Here is a 27219-nt window from a genome sequence, read left to right as displayed (position 1 = left end):
GGTTTGCTGAAGACCTTGAGCCATTGGAAAGGCTGAGACGGATCTGACCCCTAAGTGAGAATTAAGGCAAGATTGACAACACCACATCATCAGCTACGACAGCCTGAGCAGATGCGTGCTTGCAGCCTTGTCCACAGCATCAGCACAATCAAAATTACAGGCTACATGGAAACCCATTTTAGAAACCACAAAAAATCTGAATGAGTTTACTCTAGATACTAGTCTTGGGAGATTTGTAAGCTCTTTTACTACCCTGTCAACATGAGACAACTGGCATTTGGACACATATAACAAATAGGTGAGGGGTCTAAGCTCCAACTTAAAAGAAAAGTATAGTCTCTTGCTGCACCTGGCCAGACCTTTGCCTCTTTGGCAGTAGGGTAGCAAAATACTGTAGTATCTGAGACATGTGTTGCACTGAAGAGATCACATGGGAGTCAAATGAATGATGTCTGGTAAACAACTCACTCCATTTAGCTTGATTTTTGGGGGGGGGTATGTAAGGGCAATCTGCTTTCTTATGGCTGCAGAAGAATAATCCAGGTTCTTCACGGCTTCCAGAAAAAGCATCTCTAATAACTGTTTCTTTGGGCCAGATAACCTGTCCTCCACCTACTTTTTTATAATGACCAATTGAAACAAAGTTTTAAAACGTGAGAAACAAAACTCATGGGATTCTTTAGTCAGAACACATCACACTTAATGCCTCAGCTAACATCTTCTAAGAACTCCGAGTTACAGAAGAAAAATCCAGGTGCTTCCAGGCTGCCAAAAGGCATCCCTGATAACTGGTTCTTTGGGTGGGACAAACTAAGTCTTCTGGCTCCTCCACCTATTTCTTCAGATACTAATGCAGATGTTTATGAAGAAGGTATGGGAGTCTGAGACCACTCCATTCTAGACATCATAAGCCTCGGGGTCTCAAGTGATGAGATGAAGGGCTGGATGACTTCTTGTCTGTCTCTAAGATAATGGCCTACAGGTTTCAGACTGGTCATGCTACTATGAGAGGCAGTCTTTTGCCTCCATCAGCTATGGGCACGAGCACATGGCACAGTCTTGCACAGGCCAGTGTTCAGTTATCACACACTTGGTGTCAGGCAATAGGAAGCTCAAACATGGTTGAACTGCTAGAACTTAAGGACGTACTTCACTTCCAGTTTTCTCAAGACAGTAAAAACAATGGTGATGAAGGCCTTAACTGGCAATCTGATGGCTACAAGTATAATGTACTGATTTATATCTGGGTATTAAACGTCAGATTTTTTCACTGATGAGATATCAACTGTATAGGTAGCAGAAAGCAACTGATGGGACTAACAGACTGGACATGTTTATATAATCTAAAAGTGACATTACACTATGTGTTGGCACTGAGTGTGCCTCCAAGGATAGAAGAGGATTGAATCTTCTGAGAAAAATGCCTTGGTGGAAAAGATGAATCCAGTAATATCACTCAGCAAGGAGGGCTTCCAATTTTACAAGAATTATGGTCATCATATTACGGTCATCATATGGTGGCCAGATTAATCACAAAGGAATCATATTATGAACCTCAAATTAATGTCCTGTGGTGAGGTTTTCTAGAGCAATATGACGAACCTTAGATTCATGTTGTGTGATGGGGTTCTCTAGGGCAATGTTCTAGCAAGCTAGTTATTAGTGATCATACATGATCTATTTTATGCCTTGTGGTTTTGGCAGAATCCCTGTATTTATAAATGTGACAAACGACTACAATGATTTCAAGGCAAAGTTGAAAAATGAGCAACCACAAATCTAGAGGTCATCCTTCTGACAAGTGAACTGACCTTTCAAGCACCTTCTCTTCCAGTGTAACCAATGCTTGATGAAGGCCTTAACTGGCAATCTGATGGCTACAAGTATAATGCACTGATTTATATCTGGGTAATAAACACCATAATTTTTCGCTGATGAAGATCTTGAATGAGATATCAACTGTACAGGTAGCAGAAAGCAATTGATGGACTAAGGGACTGGACATGTTAATATAATCTAAAAGTGACATTACACTATGTGCTGGCACTGAGTTTGCCACCAAGGACAGAAGAGGACAGAATCTTCTGAGAAAAATGCCTTGGTGGAAAAGATGAATCCAGTAATATTACTCAGCAAGGAAGTCTCCCAATTTTACAAGAATTATGGTCATCATATGGTGTTCAGATTAACCACAAAGGAATCATATCATGAACTTCAAATTCATGTCCTGTGGCGAGGTTCTCTAGGGCAATATGATGAACCTTAGATTCATGTCGTGTGATGGGGTTCTCTAGGCAATGTTCTAGCAAGTTGGTTATTAGTGATCATGCATTATCTATTTTATGCCTTGTGGTTTTGGCAGAATTCCTGCATTTATAAATGTGACAAACGACTGGAATGATTTCAAGGCAAAGTTGAAAAATGAGCAACCGCAAATGTAGAGGTCATCCTTCTGGCAAGTGAACTGACCTTTTAAGCACCTTCTCCTCTAGTGTAACTCCTTACCAATATAAATCTTCTCACTCACAGACTGCTATGCCCCAATGCTAATAAACAATTTCACTTACTTGTTTTACCATCTTTTACTAATGTCTTACATCTGCTCTTTCAGTGCTTTTAGAATAACACGTGGCATACACCTACATTACCTAATTATGGTATACAATAGCTATGCACCTTATTCCTTTGGTTTGAATTCTAGTATCATGTGCTTGTGACTTGTTGAGGCATGTACTGGTCTAGTATTCTATATACCACATTTGTGGAATCTGTAGTGTTATTTTGACCTATGGTATAGTTCAAATTGGTCAAGCTGGATCAACCAACTACAGTAACAAGTAAAAAAAATTATAGCATTAAATTTGCTACCATCATCAACTGATTTCACATGAATGATAGACCTACTGAGAACCTGGCTAACGCAAAGTATGACACACACTAAAAATGAGGAAAGATGGAAAAGGTACAGGTCTTGATGCATCAAAATAATGCTCACCTGACTTCCTTGTGCTTAGGTCCATGCAGGGCACCAATAATTGCTCTATCTGCGGGAAGGCAAGAAGCAGAACATTTTTGGTGGGCATATATAGATAATGAGATCAGACTATGAGATACCATTATCACACAAATGATGCATCAGTGATAAATGCTTACATTTACTGCTTTGCCATTTGTTTGGACATTCCTTCATAAACTGCAAACAGTACTAAGCTACACTGGAGTTCACTCTCCAGAGTACCTGAATCTTTCTCTATCTGAGTTGAGTTGTGTGAATGTCCAATCAATACTCACAATTTCTCCTTCATAATCTTTGTCAGTGGTCCTCAGAAATCTGAGTTTTACCAATTGTTTGAGTCAAGGTTCCACACTGATGACTGAAATGCAGCAAAGCCAACATTTGGCTACTTTATCATTTCACGGTGATAGAGATTAAAGTGCAAGCAGTACTGTTAAGTAGCTTTATCAAATGGTATATTGCAGTCAATGCCAATTTTTACAGGGATATAGCCAAGACTATGGCTAGGTGCCCCATGCTCAATTAGCTTCTCTGCTGTCGGAGTGACTAGCAAGGGAGTATGGGCATGTTTGTCCTGGAGGTGAGGGTTTGCATTCGGGTAAATCTCACAGCCGATTTCGAACACTGGCTGGGAATATGAAGGGGTTAGCTGCCCTTATGGATACAGGGCACTGTCTGCGTAACTTCAGAGGTGAGGTGATACACTAGCACACCCACTGCATATCCATACCTGGACAACACAAGTGCACCAGTAGAAGGGAATCTTAGAACGTAACAAAAAGTCCTCCTCAGCAACAATATGATTCAGCCTCAGGGTGCCTCAGTCTCCTCACTGGCCCAAAAATGAGGTCAGAGAAAGATGGGGAGAGTGTTCTCAAGTTTAGTAGCCCAGTAACTGAGAACAGGCACCCAGGAGTAGTTCATGGTCAGGTAAGGGGGGAGTTAAAAAAAGGTATAATTTGAGGCAGCTAACAAGAAAATGCAGACTAAAAAGAGTTCAAATCCTTTAAGAGGATGATCACATCTTCTGGAAATGCAAACTCATGGTAAGTAATTAAAGAACTGAAAATAGAGGCATAAGCAGAAAACGTACTGGAAAAGATGGAACTGTCTGCTGACGTTTTTGTCAATTGAGCATTTGGCATGGACTTTCTTGTGAAAGAATCTAAATATAACAAATAAAAGTGATACAGCACACTGATGACAGCTGGCAGAATTTTCTACAAAATGCAGATTTAATTCCATTCTTTTCACTGAATAATCACACATTAACCAAATTGTCTCAGTAACACAAAAAAAATATTATCTGCAGGCCAGATATAGATTTTTACTACAAGAAAAATGATCTTCATTGCTCACTGGCATTTTTCTGGCCATACAAAACTCTTTCCAAACAGAATGTCCCATTGCAAAGTGGCAGAGGTGCTTCAGATAACAGTAGTGGGTATTCAATGCAGAAATCGCACAGTAAACAAAATCATAAAGTCCTCTGCAAACTGCAATTACAATGACTGCGTTTACAAAAAAAAAATCCTCTTATTCTTACCAGTGCAACTTCTTCCCAAATCAGTACCCTTTAAAATGATACCAGGGGCATTACTCAAGTTTCAGAAAGATTGCTATAGTGAAAATGTATGACCGTTCAGTATGAAAGCATCAGGCTGCCAAAAAGAATGGCATCTTTATTTTTTCTATCTAAAAAAAGTAACATTTCCATATACAGCAACTACAGTTTTTGACTCCCTCCCAGTCCCTTGACAATTATATTATGAGGGTGCTAGCAAAATTGGCATGAAACATGTTTGCCAGATTCAAATAATTGTGATAAAAAAAATAACAGACCAGTGTTGTCTCTTTTACCCATAAATGACTCTTACTCTAAAAAGGAAGCAATCACCTAACCATCACTCTTAAGGGAAAACGCAACCCCTATCTGTCCAGAAGTTCTTGTTGGTCTAGCGGCAATGACATCAGCACAGCATTCTGGAGGTTTTGGATTCAAGTTCTAAACGAGAGCTGTTATCATCCTTTCACTTCTAGCATTCTTTAATAATTATTACATGAAGCTGCAGGATCTTCTTTACTGCTGGATGAGAATGTTTGGTGCTCAGCAGAAGGAAGCCAAATAAGACAAGATCTGGAAGTGATAGAAAAAAATTTATTTTATATGGCCATTTCAACAATCCCTGACATTCTAGCTCAAGATTTTCATTACGGTTTCTTTGAGTAACTGTTGTGCGAAATGTGGGACTATTACTAAACATCCTGTGCAGAATCTAATTTCTGTGGTTAATAACCATGACCATCTTCGAGGTACCATCCCAGTTCAAAAGGAAGTTTTACAGGAAGAATATGGTATATGACGGTTTGCTCAACTGGATGAATGTAGTCCTGGCACTCTGACAGCTTTAAGTAATTTTTCCAGTATCATATGCTGATATCTTTTCATATATTCATAAATAGCAGCTGTCTTTTCTCATCAAAGAAAGGTACTCATCATTTTGTGAAAGTAACTTAAGATGCCACAGTGAAAACTCGGGCACCTGCATTCAAGAAGCAGCATAACAAAACTATGCTGAAAATTTTCAAAGATGCTCCTGAGAAACCAACAATGTTATGATACATGGGTTCTTTATCAACATGATGATTTTATTTTTCCTGATCTAGGTTTTCTACCTCAAAAGTATATTTTGATCTTCTCTGGCAAAGATCACCTTCTTCATCATGTGAAAAGCCTATATCCATGAAGCAGTGCATAACAATATTGCTGATGTTTTTGCACATTCACAAAACAAACAGCATTAGCACTACTAGATTAAAATACCTAAAGTTTATTTGCGACATAAACAGGACATGTTGGAGAGAGAAATATGTTTTTCAGAGAATTCCTATTCTCTGGAACAAGGCCCCCCATCCATGTGAAGAATTCCTCCCTATACTCTTAAGTACAACGTGGACCAATGGATGGGTAATCAGAAATTCACCCCTGGTCTGGCTCCTATATCTCCAATGGAAAGAGGCAGTCAGTAAATCACCCCCTATATAAATCAAATTTGTGGGTCAGTGGCCATGGGGTCTAAAATGGCCCTGGCCTTTAAAATTTGGTCCTGTGTGAGTGGGAATTAGACACCTTAGTGTATCTTCAAGGATTTTATTACACTAAATGTACCGCTGTTACATGGATGACATTTTTTTCGTGTGGGAGGGAACAAAAGAGCAATTATCCGTATTTGTTGAATCCGTTTCCCAGAGTATAGATTTCCTAGATTTTGTAGTAGGTCACTAGGGAGATTCAGTCACTTTCCTGGATACTAATCTTTTCATAGACAAAGAGAAGGGAACCCTTTCTTCCACCATACAAAGGAAGGAAACTTTAGAAACAACTATCTTGATTTCAGTAGTCAGCACCCCTTCTTTATGAAGAGAAATGTTGTAAAAGGTCAATTTATTAGGGTGTCCAGGTTGACTAGTGATGATTCTATGTTTGAATGAGAGGCAGATTTTTTGACTAAGTTGTTTCATCAGAAACATTGCCCTTTGAACTTAGTACTGAATGTTAGAAGAGAGGTACAAAGTGCCAGGTAGACTAAATTTAAACCGATTTTAAAGTCTGGGTTTTCTCCTACCAAGACTGACACCAATGACAATGACCATCACTTGAGTTTCTCCCTTCCCAACAGGAGGGATATAAGAATGATTACAGAAATTTTGTCTGAAAACTGGAAACTTATTCTCAGTGATATGAATATAAGTACTATTTTGGGGAATGCACCAGGGTTCACTTTTAAACGCACAAAAACATTGAAATCCTTCTTTGAACACAGAGATGTTCCCTTTCTTTTGTCATCTACATCTGATGATTCTAATCCTGCAGGTATGTTCACTTGTGGTAAATGTGTGTGTTGTGATTACATTTACAAGGGTCATTCATATGTCTTTTCACACTGCAATTTTGTGGTATCATTCAAACAACACTTTGTAATAGTGCTTTAGTGGTATATTGTGCAGTGTGTTCTTCATGCAAAAGCTTTTATGCTGGCAAAACATCCCGTAAATTGAGTGACAGGGTGAAAGAACATAATTCTGCTATAAGAAATTCTGACTCTTCTAATGCCTTAAGTAAACACAGTAGTGTATGCAGTAATTTTAATAAGTTTTATTTTTTTGTACTGGAACAGATAAAAGATTTTTTTGGAGATTCTGATAATCTCTTGCAAGTTCAAGAACTAAAATGGCAACTGCGCTTGTAAGCAGAAGTTTACCCTGGTTTAAATTACAGTCTGAACCTTAAATGTGCACTAAAGTGGTTTCAGTTATTTGAGACAATTTTCTGGCGGTCTTTATTATTATATTCAATACAGCTTTTCTGTAGTTCACTGTTGTAACTGATCCCTCTACTGTATTACAGTTTTCAATGTATTCAGGTTTTAATGTATTCTGTTTTACTAATAATTATTGGAGGTTACACGAATGTACTAATTTACTTAATTTAATTACGAATTTACTGTATGGACAGTTCATATTTTGTGTTTTATAACACAGTTATTTTTACTGGAGTTTGCTGAGATGTTAATTATTCATGATCATGTAATATTTTTGTATTATATATTATGTGATCATGAATAATTAACATCTCAGCAAACTCCAGCAAAAATAACTGTGGAACTCCGGTCCGCTAATGATTGGCAGTTGTTTTTTATGGTGTCAAGTTGCCAGCCTGACACCCAACCTTCAACGAAGGCATGCCCATTCAACGTATGTCTTTCGAACGCCCACTCGACCGCGGGGAGGACATGCAGACTCCACACAGAAGGCACTCCCAACCCAAGCCGAGAATCGAACGGGAGAACCTCTTGCTGTGAGGCAACAACGCTACTGCTGCACCAACACGGAAGGCCTTACAAAAATATTACTCTTGTTCCATCTGCTTGCCTGTTAATCTAAAGAATTTCTGATACATTAAAGAACGAAAGCTAATTACACCCTGTGTGAAGTGAGGTATTTTGGCCTGATGTGGCCTTATTTATTTTTAAAGTTGAAGTTTTTTTAGTGTGTGTATATATATATATATATATATATATATATATATATATATATATATATACACAAACATACAAACACATTATATACATAAATGATGATTTAGATTTGCAGTGACAAGTCACATTCATGCCAACAGTTTCTGATGCAAAAAAAAAAAAGACTGGGCTCTTGCTTTGTGGATCATATGTTGCAACATATAAGGATATCTTTACTGTCAGCAGACATGAGGTAGTATTGTAAAACACTACACTACATTTTATCACTAATTCTATTTAGAAAATAGCACACATTAATATGCCATGATGACCGTGTAAAATTTAACCTAATAATATTAATTACTTTCCAAATTTTTCCCTAAAACTTAATGCAGGAACCACTTTTTCCTGACTCATGAACGTCAATACTGTTCATGTACTGCTGAAGCAGCTATTTTTTAGCATGAAAAACAGATTTTGCCTTTTTAGTGTAACATAACCTCCTTTCAGAGACTTACATAATTGTTTCTGTTCATATTTGTAAATGCTCCATACTAACAAAACACCAGACCAATAATAGATAAATGCACCAGCAATTGGACTCCAGGAAGCCACCAGATGAAGGAAAAACAAGCCACGAAATTTAACCTAGGTTTCGTCTTTAATCCGACTTCATCAGAACACAAGTTAATACAAATGAAAGCAACCTTATATATACACCTAAAAATGACATCATCACAAGTCAATTGAGTAATAACTTAATTGACATAATCAACTTAATTAATTAATTAATATGAAGGTCTGCATACATAGTAAAAAGACACAACCCTAAACCTAAATATAAAATGTATCACTGTTAACATCAAAATAAAACAAAAAAAGTTAAAAATTCAAAATTCATGAATTCATGGTCCAGCAGATTATGGTAGATAAATTTGGAAGGAAAATGGACGTGCATTTAGATATAGGTGAGATGAAATGGCAGTTGAAACTTAATGCATTGGAATTTCCAGGCATTAATGACTGCATTTCTATTATGCCTATTTTAAAACTAAAAAATATATTGGGTTGAATTAGTTTACATTTAACTTGATACATCAAAGTACAGCATGTTTACATTTAATATTTAGTGTTGATATGAATAATAATCTTTTATTTTAGAATGCAGTACTTTATTCATATTTGGTAAAATGAATTTTGAATTTTTAACTTTTTTTGTTTTATTTTGATGTTAACAGTGATACATTTTATATTTAGGTTTAGGGTTGTGTCTTTTTACTATGTATGCTGACCTTCATATTAATTAATTAATTAAGTTGATTATGTCAATTAAGTTATTACTCAATTGACTTGTGATGATGTCATTTTTAGGTGTATATATAAGGTTGCTTTCATTTGTATTAACTTGTGTTCTGATGAAGTCGGATTAAAGACGAAACCTAGGTTAAATTTCGTGGCTTGTTTTTCCTTCATCTGGTGGCTTCCTGGAGTCCAATTGCTGGCATATTTGTAAATGCTCTCAGCTATAAATAAATCAGCATTGCATACAGTGAAGACGATGCCTCAACTGTAGCAATGTTCAGTGCATTCAACCAACCCTGAGAATGTAGCCATTTTTGCAAGTATGACTGTGTTAGCTGACATTTCCAGACAAAGAACAATCTTTTGCAAAACAAAACATTTTCAGTCTTATTTTCTTTGTTTATTTCAGTTGGGATGACTGAATTTATACCACTGCAGGCCCCTTTACAAGAGAGATACAGGGAGTCATATCCACAGGCAAATCAGCACAGAGTTAATCAAGTAAAATACCCAGTGGTATGAACCTTGGCTCTAGATGATTGTCACTGTTGAAGTGGCACCCCAACCCCATGATTGTCTCTGCTGAAGTGACACCCCGACCCAATGTGCAAAAATGGGAAAAGGGGTTAGGGATGGATGGAAGAACATGCCAATACATTACAAGTGCCTACTAAACAGCAGCTCATAATTACAACTGCATAAACCACAAACATCTAATTACACAGTTCTACTACCAAAAAATAGTCGACTCTTAAAATTAGTGGTAGTTAAGTATATTTTTATTTAAAAGTAAACTATATCAGTATGATGACAGATTTGCTCCTTGATCTAAGCCGAGATATGAACAAATTAGACTGCTTATTAGCGGACCGGAGTTCCGCTCTGGTGAGCCCTAACCGGGAAAAGTCGAAAGACACAACAACAACAACAACAACTTGAAGTTTTTATGACATGTACTTTACAATTATGTTGCAAGAAGCCAAGATACTGCACTTTCATCATTCTATAAGAGGCATTTGGTGAAACCAAAACTTTATTATTATTAGCTTGTTAATGACAGTTACAAAACAAAAAATAGACAACTTAAATCAAAAGTGTTGCAAGTCAGTTAAAAAAATCATTTATTTCTGGCAATACAAATTTACAAAGTTGACCAGCAAATACAACAGTCTACTTTATCTCTACAATGAAATCATCTGTGTATGTAGTGTGTGCAGACGAACTATCTGCTTTGTACCATGACAAATGATGGCTACCTCCTCCACATCGTAGAACAAAACATTCAGAATGTAAGACAAAATGACTGTCCTCATTTACCCCTTCTTACCAGTCTCCTCCCTTATTTTTGTTAAGCCCATACCCTTAACCACTAAGACTGTGGCCAGCCCCTAGTAGAGGTCAATGCTTAATACTGATAAATGTTTGATTGAGTTGTACACATTTGTTAAACTTGACTTGTACTTTAAATGAAATGAAGGAATGCTACAAGGAATGGAAGACTCTTCTCTTGGGAGGACACAAAGTAGATTAATAACAAGAAAGGGGTGAAGAAGGAGGTCAGAGAAGATGAGACTATAAAGGCAAAATGGGAATTTTAGTTAAAACACAAAATAGGAGTAGTTTAGGAAAGAAAAAAATAGCCACAAGAGCATCTTTCTCTCTCTCTTTTGCAGTTTATGAGTAAAGCAGATCACTACTAAAAAGGCTGAGTATTGCTAAAACTGGCTCATTAAAGACAGATAACTGGGGGCAAGTGTTTTTTAACTATATGTTAATGAGACTTTTGATTTTACTGGCCACTAATTCTTAGAGTCATTATTGACTGGAAGGTGACTGATTAGGATGGACAGCACATTAGTTAATGTAACATAAAATTAAAGTTATTTTAACAACAGAAATAGACAATGACTAGATTTAAAAGCAGCAGTAAAGTTCATAAACTCACAGTGACAATGCATAAAAGATAAGCTCACGACACCACTTTCAAATTTTAACCTTACAATTTTCTAATTACAAAATTTAAAAATCAAGTACATCACTCATACATATTTCTTACGACCAGTAAATATAACAACACAAGTAATCCTGTACTGTCAATCAACTATAATACAAACATTAAGTGTTACTTAGCAATACAAACTATTTACATGTGTTCATGCATCTCAAATCTTGCAGAAAAGACCATGTTCACATGCAAGTAAAAACAAGAATACAGAAATGTGCTGTTCCTTCTCTCCAAGTAAGCAGATGCAGAATGTAGAATTTGTTTGAATAATGAATGTGTACTTAACTACAATGTGATATAACAGACTGTGCAGCCCACTAAAGGTACAAGGCAGAAGAAATGCACTATAGGAATGCATGGTGCTTCCAAATGTATGATTAAGACACAGTAAGTATTTACTAGCCCAACTGTGCTGCCGTGTATATTATGTGCAAAAACACATAGCAAAGAAGGTGTGTGTGTGTGTGTGTGTGTGTGTGTGTGTGTGTGTGTGTGTGTGTGTGTGTGTGTGTCTGCGTATGCTACCATCTGTGGCAACTGAAATCTGAGAGGTCAACAGCACAAGTCCACTAAACAAATCTAGTCCATCTTTACAAAATGCAAATCACTGTAATGACTACTTAAATCAGTATGTGGGGTCATAATGATGTGCCTGCATACAGTGGTACTGCTGGCCCCTGATATGAATGTTCCAAGCAAGGATCCATTCATAAAAAAAAAAGACTGGTGCTCGAAGCCCCCCTGCCACCTTAGCTCTTTAACTGAAGTGCAAAAAAATATGTAAAGCTTACCACACATGAAGTGCTGAAATGACTTTCTGTACCAGCATTCAGAAATGCAGGTACAAAAAAAAAATAAATAAGAGAGTGCTGGAAATGTACTTTCCAATCATGCCACCTAACCCTTACACCTGGAGCAGGTGTCCCCTTCACACCACCACTGAGACCTATAAAGAAAAAAAATGTGAAAGCAATGCCACATTTCTACATTTAGGTGTTTCCTTCTCCAACTTCTGTCTCTGTGCTCAAAATCACAACATATCATTGGTAGCTAGCAGTTTCTCGGTCCACATTTAGTTGCCAGCAATCTCCATTCATCCTCCCATCCTGACCTGTGATGACAGCTAGCAGAACATTCCTTACCCAGCAATAAAATGTCAGCAGATGCCCTCTCACCAGCATGTGTTAAATGTACAGCACTAACTGAAACTATATATATTAACTGAATACAAAGAAATGAACACAGAGTTTACTAAGAAATAATTCTGTAACCACCTATGGAAAAACTAGCAAGGCAGGGATACAGGTAGGTGACTAATAATTGCCACGGTGTGCAGAATATTAGCCAGGACAAAGACCACTTTATGTACAGAAGACACTATGGAAGCAGCTCCCATACTACAGTTATAGACAGTGCCTTCAATACAGAATAAACCAGATCAACCAGTTTTCTTTAATTTATTAAGCAACAGCATACCTCTCGACAGTCCACATTTTCACAGCATGTCCATACTTTTGCCTCATATTTTTAGTCTGTTCCTCATACAATTTGTGATTTTCTGGCAAATCACTGGGATGATCTCAGGCTTGAAGTCACTAAATAATGACATACACCTGTGTTTCAGACTTTTTATCCTTCAGAAAAAATGCATGCTAAGACAAATCCTGTTATTCTAGCAACGTTCTAAGTTTACATGAGCAATATTTAAAATCTGTCCTATTTTTGAGCCTTTGTCCCCCCATTTTGTGAAACTTTGTCTGGATTTTTTGCACTAAGAGGTTGAGAGGTATGAACAACAATTGAAAGGGGTGTAGTGAGCAAAGCAATATAGAAAAAGGGACTGAATATGGCTTAAATGATAACAGGAATGAATTTAGGAGGATGATAATCAGAATAGACTCTATGCTAAAGAATTATTAAAATAGTGTTAGATGAAATTTAAGCCAAGAAAGAAAAAAGGCAACAGCAGGACATAAATAGTTAAAAGTACACAAAAGTTATGCTTTGAGTGAAAAGGGCAATAAACAAACAATAATGCCTGAGAAGATGGGTATTAAAGAGGAAATAACACACTGCCCAATGGTGATGTTGGGCCTGACATTGCAGATGGAGGGGCTCTCCATTCCTGTCCATTCTACCCTGAAGGACATTCATGCACTTGGAAAATGGGCTATCTTAAATTTCTCTGCATTTGTTTTATTACTAACATGCTTATTTATTTATTTATTTTTTAATTTGAAGTAAAATAGGTGTCTCACTACCCCAACACCACAGCTTTCATTTGTCCCTATAATAAATATGTCTGTTTAGCACTTCCACTTTTTTTTTTACCACACTTCTACTCAAGATTGAAATCAGGGTCTATATTATATGAATGAAAGTTCATATAATCGAACACTCTAATGAGCGAAAATTCTGGACATCAAGATGCGTGCTGTGGGTCCGCAGTACAGTGAAGATTGGAGTATTTGCCCTTTCTTCACTGTAGTGCGATCTTGGAGTTGGTATATATATTCAGAGGAGGGTGTGGGGGGCGTGCAGCCCCCCACATCGTTTTCGATTTTCTTAATTTTCGCTCATTCGAGCATTCGATTATATGAACTTTCGTTCATATAATACAGACCCTGAAATCATGCACATAGTGTGGGTCTTCATAACTGCTATGAAACAAGCAAAAACATTACTGCTACTTGTAAGGTAGACAGCACACACAGCCCACACTGTAACTAATGCAGATTTTGGCCATCATTTTCATAAAAACTAATTCAGCCTTCACTTTGCACTAAATAAATTTACCTTACTATATGTCAGCTAATTTAATATGAATATTTAACCTTAATATTTGGATAAGCAGAGATTGAACTGAACTTGATAGTTTATTCTACAGTTAATAAGTAATGCAAAATTGATGAAATAATATTAATATTCAGTTAGAGAGTAATGCAAGATTGATGAAATAATAATAATATTCAGGACTGCAAGGTGTAGTTTTGAAAGTTTTTAAATATATAAAAGGAATGATGGAGGAGCTTAATGTGATTCTGCCAGCATATACAGCCCCTTACAAAATGGACAAACACTGCCTTGCTGATATGAGGTTGGGGAATTTTGCTGTTCTAGTGGAGGCCTAACTTTTTCATATGTGTTTATCTTTGCTTTTCTTCCACTCTTGTTTTGTTTTTAGTAAGCTGTGGTTAACAAAGGGGGAACAGATAGTGGCTTGAAAACCTACTGAATACAGTCAATACACTTCTTTGGAAACTACTGCTACCAATTAAGTCTTAAATCCCATTTCTAAAGTATGTTATCTCATCGTAAGAGGCTTCCTGTTGCAATTCTTGGCTGGGGTGTCTTCTGTGCAGAGTCTGCATGTACTCCTGTGTTTGCATGGGCTTCCGCCAGGTGCTCTGGCTTCCTCCCACATTCCAAAGACATGCTGTAGGTGGACTGGACACACTAAATTGACCATAAGTGCAAGTGTGTGGTGTGGATGAATTACAGGGGCAGGGTAGCCCCCCATCAGTGTAAACCTTGGCTCTAGATGACTGTCACTAATGAAGTGACACCCTGACCCCATGTACAAAAATGGGAAAAGGGGTTGTGGATGGATGGTTATATAAAGTTAGATTTCAAAAGGATTTCCATACTAAGATGTGTGTTGTGTATTATGTTCACCTCATCTGCATATGTAGTACTGTGTGTGCCTGTGTGGCAACGCATAAGAAATGCTACGGTGCATTTGTAGCCTTTTTTGGGGGGGGGGGGGCACTGCCCAAGAGATGTCTAGGAAAGGGTTATATATCAATGGCCAAGTCATAAATATCCTCCAACACATGTTCAAAAACACTATTCATACTTGCACAGATTCTGAAAAACTCACTTAGGTTAACAGCTTGAAACACCAATAAGCAGCAAATTAAAGTAAGAACTTCACGCAGCTGGAAATTATCCCTTAACATACTCTGTCACTACAATGTTTCAAGAGCACAAAGTACATGTTTTTGTGTTTTTATTTTAAGGATGGCCTCCTCACATATTCTCACAGTTGCAAAATGTCCTACATGACAGCACATGAAATGATACATGGAAATAGAAAATACATACACATCTGTGGTATTCACACAACTCATGATCTACATTAGTGTAAATACCACTGTATGTTTCTGCTAAATGCAGCTGTAGGAGATCCATACTCCCTTTAAAGATGCATAGTCAATCACATTTTGTAAGAAAACTATCTTAATTTGAAAATAACAATAAAAAAATGTTGTAGTACTGGAACCATATCTGAAGATTCATCCTGAATGCTAGGCTACTGTATGTAAAACTCTGTGCAATATACTACATGACATAAAACCAAGTGTGTTAACTTATTCAAAAACTGGGTAGATAAAAAAATGTAAAACATCAAGAAACAATACACACTTCCTATTTCACTGACACATGGTGACTTGGTCACCTAAAATACTATTGCTAATAAAAATATGATCGTCAATAAAGTTGTGTGGTAAGATATCACACGCCTGCCTTTAATAAACTATCAAGTTCAAGCTCTACTTATCCAAATATTAAGGTTAAATATTTCATATTAAATTAGCTGACATATAGGAAGGTAAATTTATTTAGTTCAGAGTGAAGGCTGACTAACTTGAAAACGTTGGCCAAAAACTACATTAGTTACAGTAAATATCAAATCTAATTTTAAGAGTTAATGTAAAGTCAGCTGGTGTAACCAAGTGTTCAATGATTAAATTAATAATTTTACTGTACATTTAGAGTCAACATTTTTGGTTATTACAATATGCTGCATAACTATAAACAGGACACAGAAACTCATGCAACTGGAATACACAAATAAAGCAGCTACATATGTAGGAGGCACATTTCTTAGGCTCTTTTCTGAGCAATGGCACAGATCCTGTGTCATGAATCTGTTACATATATGTCTGTCAAGTGAGAGTTACAGGAGTGGCTGCAAGTACTAAAGTACTTGTGTAATTATTCTTAAGGATAGTTTATCTACATATTTTTTTATCCATACAAGGAAGTACAAACCCACTTTTCAAAATGTTTCTTTTTTTTGACTTGATGATAAAAGTACGAGTGTAACTTGTATGCTTTTGTATAAATATGCAATGCAGATTCTTAATGCTTTGCAAAGTTAATCCACGCAAGTTCATATGGCACTGTTTGCAAAACGCACAATATATTGTACATTTTTTGTGCAATTATGAAGTGGTACTGGGCATCAGTTTCGAGGAATGCACATTATGAATCTTTTTGTCTTCACATGAATTCAATGAAAAGTAAAACAGCTACTAGCCTAATGATTAAATGCTGTATGACAATGGAAAGGTCGTGGTAATGATACATTCGTGTTTGTAGCACAACAGACTGACACTTCCAGTCTCCATCTGATGTGACACGCTTGTGGATTTTTTTTTATGTTTAGCTACCGTGTATTAGAAAACAGGAAAGCTAAAAGGTTACAGTGAAAATTTGCCTGAATTTTATACCTAGGGCATAGAAATTAACATACGCTTCCACCTCTGATTAAATAAAACCGCACCTATGTGGTTTTTATCACACCTAAGCATATAAGGCCAAAAACTACAAACTGTAAAATGTCCCATGTGAGCACTGACTACCTGACTACAAGATCACAATGGGCTTTAGTCCTAAACTCTAAAGCTTTATTCACATACTTTGATGTTAATGTTAATGGCTCTCTGTAGTAGGTTAGACAGGCAGTGTTGAACCACTCCACTCCTCACTATATTTTGCAAGTATCCATCAATACTATTAAACACTCATGCTGCGCTCTATCTCTCTAGTCTTTCATCCTCTATTACAGCATTCTATATACACAGAGTTTTTTCCAGTTCCCAACCCACATAAACATTATTTGTGAATTTCACCAACTTTTTTAGTGTGTGCATTATTGCCTGAGCTAGACATATATGGTATACATTCCATCTATGTATTCCCATTAATAAATGGTTTGCTATATCATCTACCCACATTTCTTAAAGTCCTGCATTCGAACTAGAGCTACCAAGTTCAAATATGTAACCTTAAATGGAAAAATAAAATACACGATTAAAGACAGAGGAAAGTAAGATAAAAATCAAAACACACAAAAGTGTAGCAGTCTCTCTCACACCATGCACGTACACATGCACTCATGTATGCATGCACGCGCACACACATGTTTTATGTGTGGAATAACAGTAGTGAGTTCAAAGCCGTACAGCTTACAAGAGGGAACTATTATGAAATAGCCACTCTTAAAAAAAGTTAGTTGTTTTACTACAACACATTATGCAGATTTTATCTGCTACTACAGTTACAAAGAAGTTTAGTGCTTCACTATAACACTAACACCTTTCTTTCTTCCTTGGTCAAGTTTCCTACTCACTATTCTTTTTCCAGTTTTCAGAGTTTGTTTGTTTGTGTCTTTCGGCTTTTCCCGGTTAGGGGTCGCCACAGCGGAACTCCGGTCCGCTTATGTTTGGTAGTGGATTTTTACGTACCGGGTTACCAGCCCTGACGCACAACCTTCAACGAAGGCGCACCCCATTCACGTATGCCTCCACACAAGTTTAATCAGAAAAAAATATTTTTCCTAAATGAAAAAGCACCATGCTAAGTAAAACAAAAAAGATGCTTAATCTTTCTTCTTTGACTTGTTTTACTGATTCATTAATGTGTTACACCTAACATATATAGTAGTCTATTAAAAAGTTAAAAGTACCTAATAAATTTGTTAGTTTTTTTGCAACAGCATAATGCAATAAAATGTTGTTGACTTTTAGTAACACCTTTATTAAGTCCAAAACATTTCTAAGTGCTTTATCCTTAGCTCTTTTCTACTTAGTTTAATGGACTAACAACTCGGGCTTCTAACAAATTATTAATTTTCTTGGAGTCTGTCGTGTAAAGAGGCTACAGGTGAAACAATGTCAATGTTTGTTCTGAGGTTTTCTACAGAGAGCTATGTCAACTTTGGAATGTCAGCTTAGCAAACCACCTGCTGTGATCCTAGAGAACTACTAACATAAATTTCACACTTGCTGAAAACTTAAAGGTACTTGTTACACCATCTTATAAAATGCCCAATGTATAAAGAAAATAAATGGATTAACTCTGGCATCTAAAGAAGGCAGACCTTCTGAACTAGTGTTGATGTGCTCATTTGTATACTGCAAACCCAAACGTATTCAAAATACAGTCTGTTTTTATAGAAATTTTAAATTCAACAGATTCTGACACTACAAACACAATTAAATAACATGAAAAATAGCAATTTGTAACAGTAATGTTAAATTTTGTAGACAGCCATGAACTTGGTTATACAACTATTTATGAAATTATAATGCCTATAACTTTTACAAAAAATACATTAATGGAATGAAATGTTTTTGCCCTTTGTTTACAGCCATGTTTCATATTTTTTTTCTAAATTACTATGCGATTATTAAACAAGCCAAAAAACAGACTATGGAGTTAATAGACAATTGTATACTATTCAGAAAAAATATTGCCAGATACGATCATCATATATAAAATCATAAAATATAACTGAGTGTTTGTGTGTATACAAACAAAAAGTACTCCTTTTGTACCTTCTAGTAACCACTTTGGATTTTCTTCATGCAAACATTAAGAACTGAAAAATAAAAGGTTAATGTATCAAATATAGCTAGTTTTAAAAGTTTACAAAGAATTTTTCCTTGTTGTGTGTGAAGAGAGATGCAGCATCTTGTACAAATCAAGGATTTTGCTAATAAGAAAAAAAAACATGGCCAGCACAGTTTTGTGAAGTAGGGAAGAAAATTTATCAGCAATGGTTCTAAGGTGATTTATATTCTGAAAATTATACATAACAAAATTAACATCTTTTTACACGAAGAACAAAGTATGCTTCAGCACTTACATATTGACTATAAAAATACTAGGCACAATATTATTCCCATATATTTTTTATACTAAAATTTGTAATCTTCTAGTATGGGATAATAAATTACATATAAGACCACTCCGCAGAAGTGCCTGCAAGCACTGGTAGTGTGTATGGAAGTAATATTTATAATATACATTCTACTAAGGAAAACAAAGCTCTAGGACTACTGATGCACCTTCTAAAAGGTGTTTAACAGCTTCATTGTTTTTCTCTTGCTTATCATGGTAACAAAGTGGACACTTGCTATCTCCCAATACATTATGTCTCTTTTTAAGTTGTTTCACCATTTGAATTTTAGGTGGCAATTAACACGTAGCCTCAAATGTTCAACACCTGTATATAATATACCTTCTGGGTTAGGTTATCGTTTAAAAGCAATGGAATGGAAATTTAAATAGATGTTAAAGAAGTGGGAGATACTGCTCATAAGAACTGCTTAGGGCCAAACAGAGACAGCCTCAAGCTACTACCATAGGAAACAATAACTCTTTCTGAAGTCAGAAAGAAAATGTAAAACTCTAAAATTTATGCAAAATTATATTAGATTTTCTGAGAAATGGATTTATTCAACCTAGTCATACATAAATTATGTTCTTAATAGAAGAATAAACACCAAGCTTGGTAAACTAAGCAAAAAACACACACTTGATATGTGCCAGGAAATGCTCCACATGGATGCATTTTTGTACTCAGTTTTACTATCAACCGTTAATCTAAATCTCAACTCAAAGCTGGCATTTCTCTTCAACTCCAGAAGAGGGAAGCATAATTAAAAGCTTTACAGTTGTCTGTTAAAACCTGATGCATTTCTTAAAGTAAGTCCTATTACTGCACAATATTATGAGAAATAATTTGAGATAGTTACGTTCTCCAATAAGAAATAAAACACAAAAGATTATTATACACTGAGCAACATGATACAGAGAATCACATATTTAATATATATGAAGTGATTTAAACAAATAGTATGACTGTCTCCTGACAGTGAAATAGTGATGAAGAAGGTATTTTACATAATTAGCTACAGTACCTGCTAAATAGGCTGGCTCTGTTAGCTTTACTGTTTATTATTAAGCTGTGGTTTCACTGAAGCCTGTCAGCATGTAACATCAACACCACTTTTAAGAGACTTTTCATGGCTGCTCAGTTCTAAGACCCATCAGAAAATAGTGCAGAATATATTACATAGTTTCTTTCAGCTAGGTCCCTCAACAATTTAGTTGTAGTCTCAAATATGTGACTTTTGTTGGATTCAATTAGGATATGTGCTTGCTTACATGTCATTGGTAATAAATGATAAGCGATATAGCTTGTCATTTATTAACTCTATAATACACACCATCCTATGTTGTTTATTATATCTGGTTTTAGCTTTGCTTGCCTTTGGTCTTAGCCAAAAGGGATCTCGAATTTCTTTCTTAGCCAATTAATTACTAACTAACTAAATAAATAGTTTATAACTGTCGTAATGTATCATTTTTGCTTTGTGATAATCAGCATGACTTTGACAGTAAAAGGATTTTTAAGTGGATTTAAGCAGATTCAGTGCTGTAAATGAAACACCACTCATAGTGGACAAGTTAAATAAAACAATGCTTTTTCTTGACCTTTACTGAAAATAGTACAGATATAAAGCCAAACAAAGATGCAATGTAGTATCTGCCCAACAGATGGCAGCACTTATCTTTCTAAGAGAAAGACTAGACAGGCGAGTATGAAGATCAGCTGCAAAACCTGAAGTGGCATTTATGAAAGATGCTCAATAAACTTTAATGAGTTTAATGCTATACTGCAAGCTTTCCAACAATGTTTATCGTGCAAAATCATTTACCGCTATCAGAACACACACAAAGTGAAATTCATTTGACAGCACAAGATGAATTATATGCAAATTGTTTGTTTTTGTCATCCAACATATTACAAGTTCAACTGCAACAGTTCTTTCATAATACAGACTATGAACTAAGACATCAACTATCTGTATTTTGTATGCTTTTTCTCAAATCTATGCACTCCTAAGCATTTGTTAAATGACGCACAACACTTGTACTTATCTATAAATCCTGAACAAGGACCAGCAATATGTGGGCGAGTGTATGTATACTGTTTACACCCATGCACACATAAAAGCATCCACTTCCACAGTGACAACTGTATCCTTACCAAACAGACTACTCCTTAAGTAAGTTAAAATGTTAGGCTTAACAAGACTTAGATAAAATCACTTCTCAATGAGATGTTTGGTGTTGACGAATACATCTTTAACAAATAATAGCGCTTAATTTTACTGTTAACATTTTTTTAAAAATCTCTACACCTAAAATATAAAAAATTAAGATTAACTGGCTAATATAAAGAAATAACTTCTTCAGCAAAGATTTTTTTGTTTTAGTGATTAAAAAAAAATATTTCTGAATGTCACTTCATCTGGCATAAAACATAATCATACTTCCCTGAATTTACATTAAAAGTGCACCTACTAAGACGAATAACAAATCCTCTTCCACTGGTGGAATCAAAAGAAGTATAACTGTTCATCAGTAATTGTCATCTCAACAGTCATAAGTGCTCATTAATATAAAAAAACATATGGAGTAGTTCAGATGGCATTACATTTTCTTGTTTCAGAATTTAAACTGAGTAAAACACAATGCTACATCATAGGTACTCATGTATAGTTTAACTTATTTCTGAAAGTATTAGCAAAGGCTAAAAGAAACATTTTGGAAAAATATTTCTGTTGAAGTTCCAAAGCCAAAATACATGTGTGTGTCCTACAGACAGTTAATACAACAGAAAAAAACATTTAACCAAGCAAAATTTTTATGCAGAAAGTGTGTGGTTGGCAGCCCGACTTAAAATTAAACAAAAACATCTGCTATAGTACTGCCCACATTAAAGTGGCAACATTTTGCTGTAACCTGCCTTACTCAGGAGTCCTATACAATTTAATGCAGTATGGTTAGCAAAAAAGAACCTTAATACCAATGACAGCTACCAAAACCAGCAGAAACAATTTACACTCAAACAACTGTACAGACACCTAAATCTCAGTCAGCAGTACAGTAGTTTACCTTTTCTGTTTTTGCCCATTTTATACCAACAGGCCATTTTGTTTAATACTAAGAAACTAAGCAAAACAGAACACACCTATGGTCCATGTCTCTGTTTTGCATAAATGCAATTTCCGTGCCCCAATATGAGGTTTATAATTAATTAGTGTAATGGTAAAGCAAAACATTTAACTACCTATAATGTCTTTCAGCCTTACAAAAGTCCATAAGGAAGTGCCAAACTATACATTCCAGTCATGTTCAAAAGCATGTGGACAACAACATACAACATTTCTTTACTAAAGCATAAAACTACAGAGCTAAATTCCCAAAATAGGTTGAACTGCAAAACCGCCACAGGATTGTTACTGTGTACTACACAAAGCAGCTTCCATTCAAAAGCTAGCACCACCCACTTGGTTTGCTATATTTATAGTTAAATAAAATAGCTCTGAAGGTTGCTGAATTTAGGATACAGAACGTCTCTTCAACACAACTGTACTACCTCTGCAAACACCAAGACGGGTAATCCTGTACACTAAACAAGAAGTCTATTTACTTTTTATAGTGGAATGTTCATATCAGTAAACATTTAAGTGTTAGCAGAAAATAAAAGTCATGTTCTCACTTACCGTTATGTGATACTGCCTCCATGTTTCTGGGCAAGCCTAAAAAATAAAAATATTGATCAGATAAGGGCATTAAACAAGGAGTTTTACAGCTTGTTGGTTTTGGCATAACACAGTATCCACTGGTGTCGGTCACACTAAAATAAGAGGCTTAACTGAACTGGCCTGCTTCAAAAACCTTGCTAGACAGTTTAATTGAATTTTTCGGTGGTTTAACACACTCCCTGCCATGGTAAAAAAGCCAACAACTTAACCTTCTGATTAAAAGGTCAGCACTGCAGGGTGATGTCACCCTTTGCTGCAATGTCTCATAACAAAGTACTTCTTCTCAACTATAAATTACTAAAATGCAAATAAAACAAAGTGCCACAAGAACATATTTTAACAAACAATTTTTAAACAATGAGAAAAGATATTCATTTTTCCAACAATTATGGCGATCATTTATTCACAACAAGACTAATAAAAAAAAGTCATGGATAGGCAAAGTCATAAATCAGTTTCAAAGTAAATGAATACTACAGCCCACTCACTAAATGTATACACTATCTAATCCAAAGTCAAAGTACTACTTAGGTGAACGAAAACTCAAAACACAAAAAGTCCTTTATTTCCTTCTTTCTCTAAAATCAATCAATGACTTAATAATGCACAAAACAATTTTTAAAATCTAAAAGCAGTAGGGTATCAAATGTACAGTCTATTTCAGAATTCAGAACAATTCCACTAAACACTTCTATAAAAAATGGACATTTAAAGTGCACTTGTCAGTGTAATATTTCTGAAAGTATAATTAAAGGGGGATTGTGCAAATCATTAATTTATTAAGTAGAATTTCTATTCTACCACGAAAATAATGGAAATTATGAAGACAGTAATTCATTACATGGATTCACAACTCCATTAAGCCTTTTAAATGGCCATCAAACTAATTTTGCAGAGAATATTTGTGTGTGTGTGTATACATACATACATACATACACACATGCCCACACACATACATAAAATAATTGTTACACAAAAAAAAGAAAAAAAACTTAATCAAAAGATCAGCATGCACAATGCTGACAATACAATAAGCATGACCCCAAAAATAACACAGTAGCATGTAATGATAAAAATCACTGTCTTGCCCCATCACTCGCTACACCCCTGCAACTTATATATACTAATTCAGAGGTTACAAAACAGCAGAGCAAGGCCATATTTACCAACCCCATTATTAAAGTGATCCTGGACCACTGCTCAAGTGATCTATCAACCAAATGGATGCAACAAAACAGCTGTTGCTCACTTTTCAGAAATCCTACAAATAATGTATTATGTCAATACACACACACACTTTCTCTCTATACATGTGTATATATATATATATATATATATATATATATATATATATATATACATATATATATATATATATACATATATAAACACACACATACACTTCTCTCTCTCTCTCTATATATATATATATATATATATATATACACACACACACACACACACACATATTATACATATATATTTTTATATAGAGATACACGAGTATATACATAAACAGAAATCCACTTAAAGGTCTGATTTGCTCTAGGTTTCCTTGTTTTGCTAAAAAAAAAATGCCAAAAAAGTAAATCCTCATAAATTCATTATCATTTTCTTTGCACCTTTGTCAAAATAAGAAGTCCTGTCTATACTTTAAATAATAATGGGTCCATTTAACACTTTACATCCATCACCATGAGTTTTAAGTTGTCACTAAGTGATTACTAATGCTTGCACATAACTAAGGAAATCTGTATACATTAAAACTTTCTGAATGAAATCCCCCCTTACTTCCATCTATACACCACATTAGGAATGAAGTTTTAACCTATTAGGTTATGTACTTTAAAACTTAAATAAACTTAAATGTTGCCTATCCTGTTGTTGCTGAATGCAATGTAAAAGAGATGTACCTTAATAAAAAATACCAAAAGGTTTTAATAGCACTTTGGAATGATTTCCATATGCTGTTCAACACATCTCGAAAACAGTCTGTGATCTTATTTTCCAAATACAAAACACGCTAAACAGCAGTTGCAAGACTGTACTGATTTAACAGTTAAAGATCATTTACAGCATATGTTTTGCAAGCACACCAAATAAAATATCTGCAACTGCATGAGGTATTTGCATAAATTATTTTATGATTTCTTAAGAAGCCACAGCCTTTAAAATTCATGGTCTTATATCACTGCCTCAGAAATGGCTAGACAGTTTTGGGATTTTGCAACTGGTGCACACATACATGAACAGCAAGTTGTTCCAAGTACATTTTTCATGGGTATTTTTATGATTATGGCTCCCACAGGACAGCACAGTTTGAAAATGGCAATCAAAATTATTACTATAGTCAACATTTTCTTTTACCTCACTGATTTTCAACTGCCATTTTAAGGCTCCACCATATAACTACTAATAAGAAATACAATGTTTAAGTCTGTATACACCAGCATAAACAAATATTCACCGTCAAACTAAAAGTGATAATGGAAAATTATTTATATGCATCTCCAGTAAGGCTTAGCAAGTTGGGGTGATCCCCCTTCCCAGTGCATCTCCAATATTAGTATTCTCACACTGATGCGTTCTCATTTATTGGCATACTTACTCTTAACAGCAAACCATCAAGGTTCTCCCCAATACTCTTCTCAAAGTATCAGATAATTAACTTCAGATAACTTCATGTTCCAAAACAAACTGTTCTTTTTTTTTCTCCTTACAACAGTCTATAAGCAGCCATTCATATCATAATTTTTATTACCATGATAGCTTTTTTGCTTTCCTTTGTATTTGGCACCGATATGTTGTATAGGTTTTGTTTAACTGCATGCATTAAATGCACTAATCTGCATGTGGAGTTGTATAGTCCTTATTTAACTACACACACACACATATATATATATATATATATGTGTATGCTTATACGTGTGTGTATGTATATATATATATATATATATATATATACATATATATATATATATATATATATATATATGTATACTTATGTGTGTGTGTGTGTGTGTGTGTATGTGTGTATATATATATATATATATATATATATATATATATATATGTGTGTGTATATATATATATATATATATATATATATATATATATATATATAAAATGTGTGTGTGTGTGTGTGTGTGAAGATAGGTGAAGGCTGCCAGCCTAGCCAGATAGAATTTTGGAGATAATTCTGTCATCTGTAAATATTAATGTAAACCACAGGCTTGTTGTCTTAAATGGTAAAAATAGTGTTACACGTGGAACTGGAAAAAAAATTAACAAGAGTGCACTCTACTGACCAAGTAAAGCATGTTGTGATCCTTTGATGTTAAACCCATTTAACACAGCGAGACAGGTTTAAAAAAAAAAGCAACGGAGAAAGCAAGATCTCCGTGCTTTTTACTGTTTCACTATGTTAAACGGGTTTAACATAGCGAGACAGCTTTAAAATAAGCAACGGACATCTCCGTTGCTTATTTTAAAGCTGTCTCGCTATGTTAAACCCGTTTAACATAGCGAAACAGTAAAAAGCAACGGAGATCTTGCTTTCTCCATTGCTTTTGCCCACAGCTCTGATGTACTGCGTAGGCATGCGCAGTACATCAGAACTGCCACGGATACCAGACAGCTGCGGAAGGGCAGCAAAGAGGCATTATACAATGCCATTATTTAAGAAAAGTAATTATTTATTTTCTTAAATAATGTCATAGTATAATAGCAATAACCCACTTCTGGGTGTGGGTAATGCGGGATTTACCCGCGGTTGTCTTTGTTTGGTCCCTCGGGCTTCGCCCTCGGGACCAAACCACGCCAACCGTGGGTAAATCCCGCATTACCCACACCCAGGCGTGGGTTATTGCTATACTAACCCTCTTAACAGAAATGGGACAATGTACAACCAAACTAGGTGGGGGGTTATGTCCCACACACCTATACACACATGTACATATACACGTTATATATACACATACAGACAGTCAATATAAAAAGTGTACACAACACTATTAAAATGCCAGGTTTTTGTGATCTAAAAAAAATGAGACCACAATAATCATTTCAAAACTTTTCCCACCTTTAATGTGACCTATAACCTGTACAATTCAATTGAAAAACAAACAAACCTGTTGGGGAAAAATATAAAAAAATTTAAAAAGTACAATACGCTGGTTCCATAAGTGT

At 35.4% G+C, this 27219-nt stretch overlaps 1 protein-coding gene across 1 annotated transcript in view; it reads right to left on the bottom strand.

The window, feature by feature from the left end:
• Nucleotides 1-27219, bottom strand: part of ZCCHC7 (zinc finger CCHC-type containing 7) — a gene marked incomplete at its 5' end in the record, with an annotated part of 2015093 nt that overhangs the window by 494277 nt on the left and 1493597 nt on the right. The window contains one exon of the mRNA XM_044059153.1: nt 22990-23025. Coding sequence (XP_043915088.1) covers nt 22990-23025 — 36 coding nt within the window. The remainder of the gene's footprint in view (nt 1-22989; nt 23026-27219) is intronic.

The sequence above is a fragment of the Protopterus annectens genome, chromosome 17.part0, assembly GCF_019279795.1.
Source record: "Protopterus annectens isolate FY-2018-M chromosome 17.part0, PAN1.0, whole genome shotgun sequence".
NCBI classification, from domain to species: Eukaryota; Metazoa; Chordata; order Ceratodontiformes; family Protopteridae; genus Protopterus; species Protopterus annectens.
The sequence above is the reverse complement of the archived record's forward strand: the minus strand, read 5'-3'. Positions and strand labels throughout refer to the sequence as shown.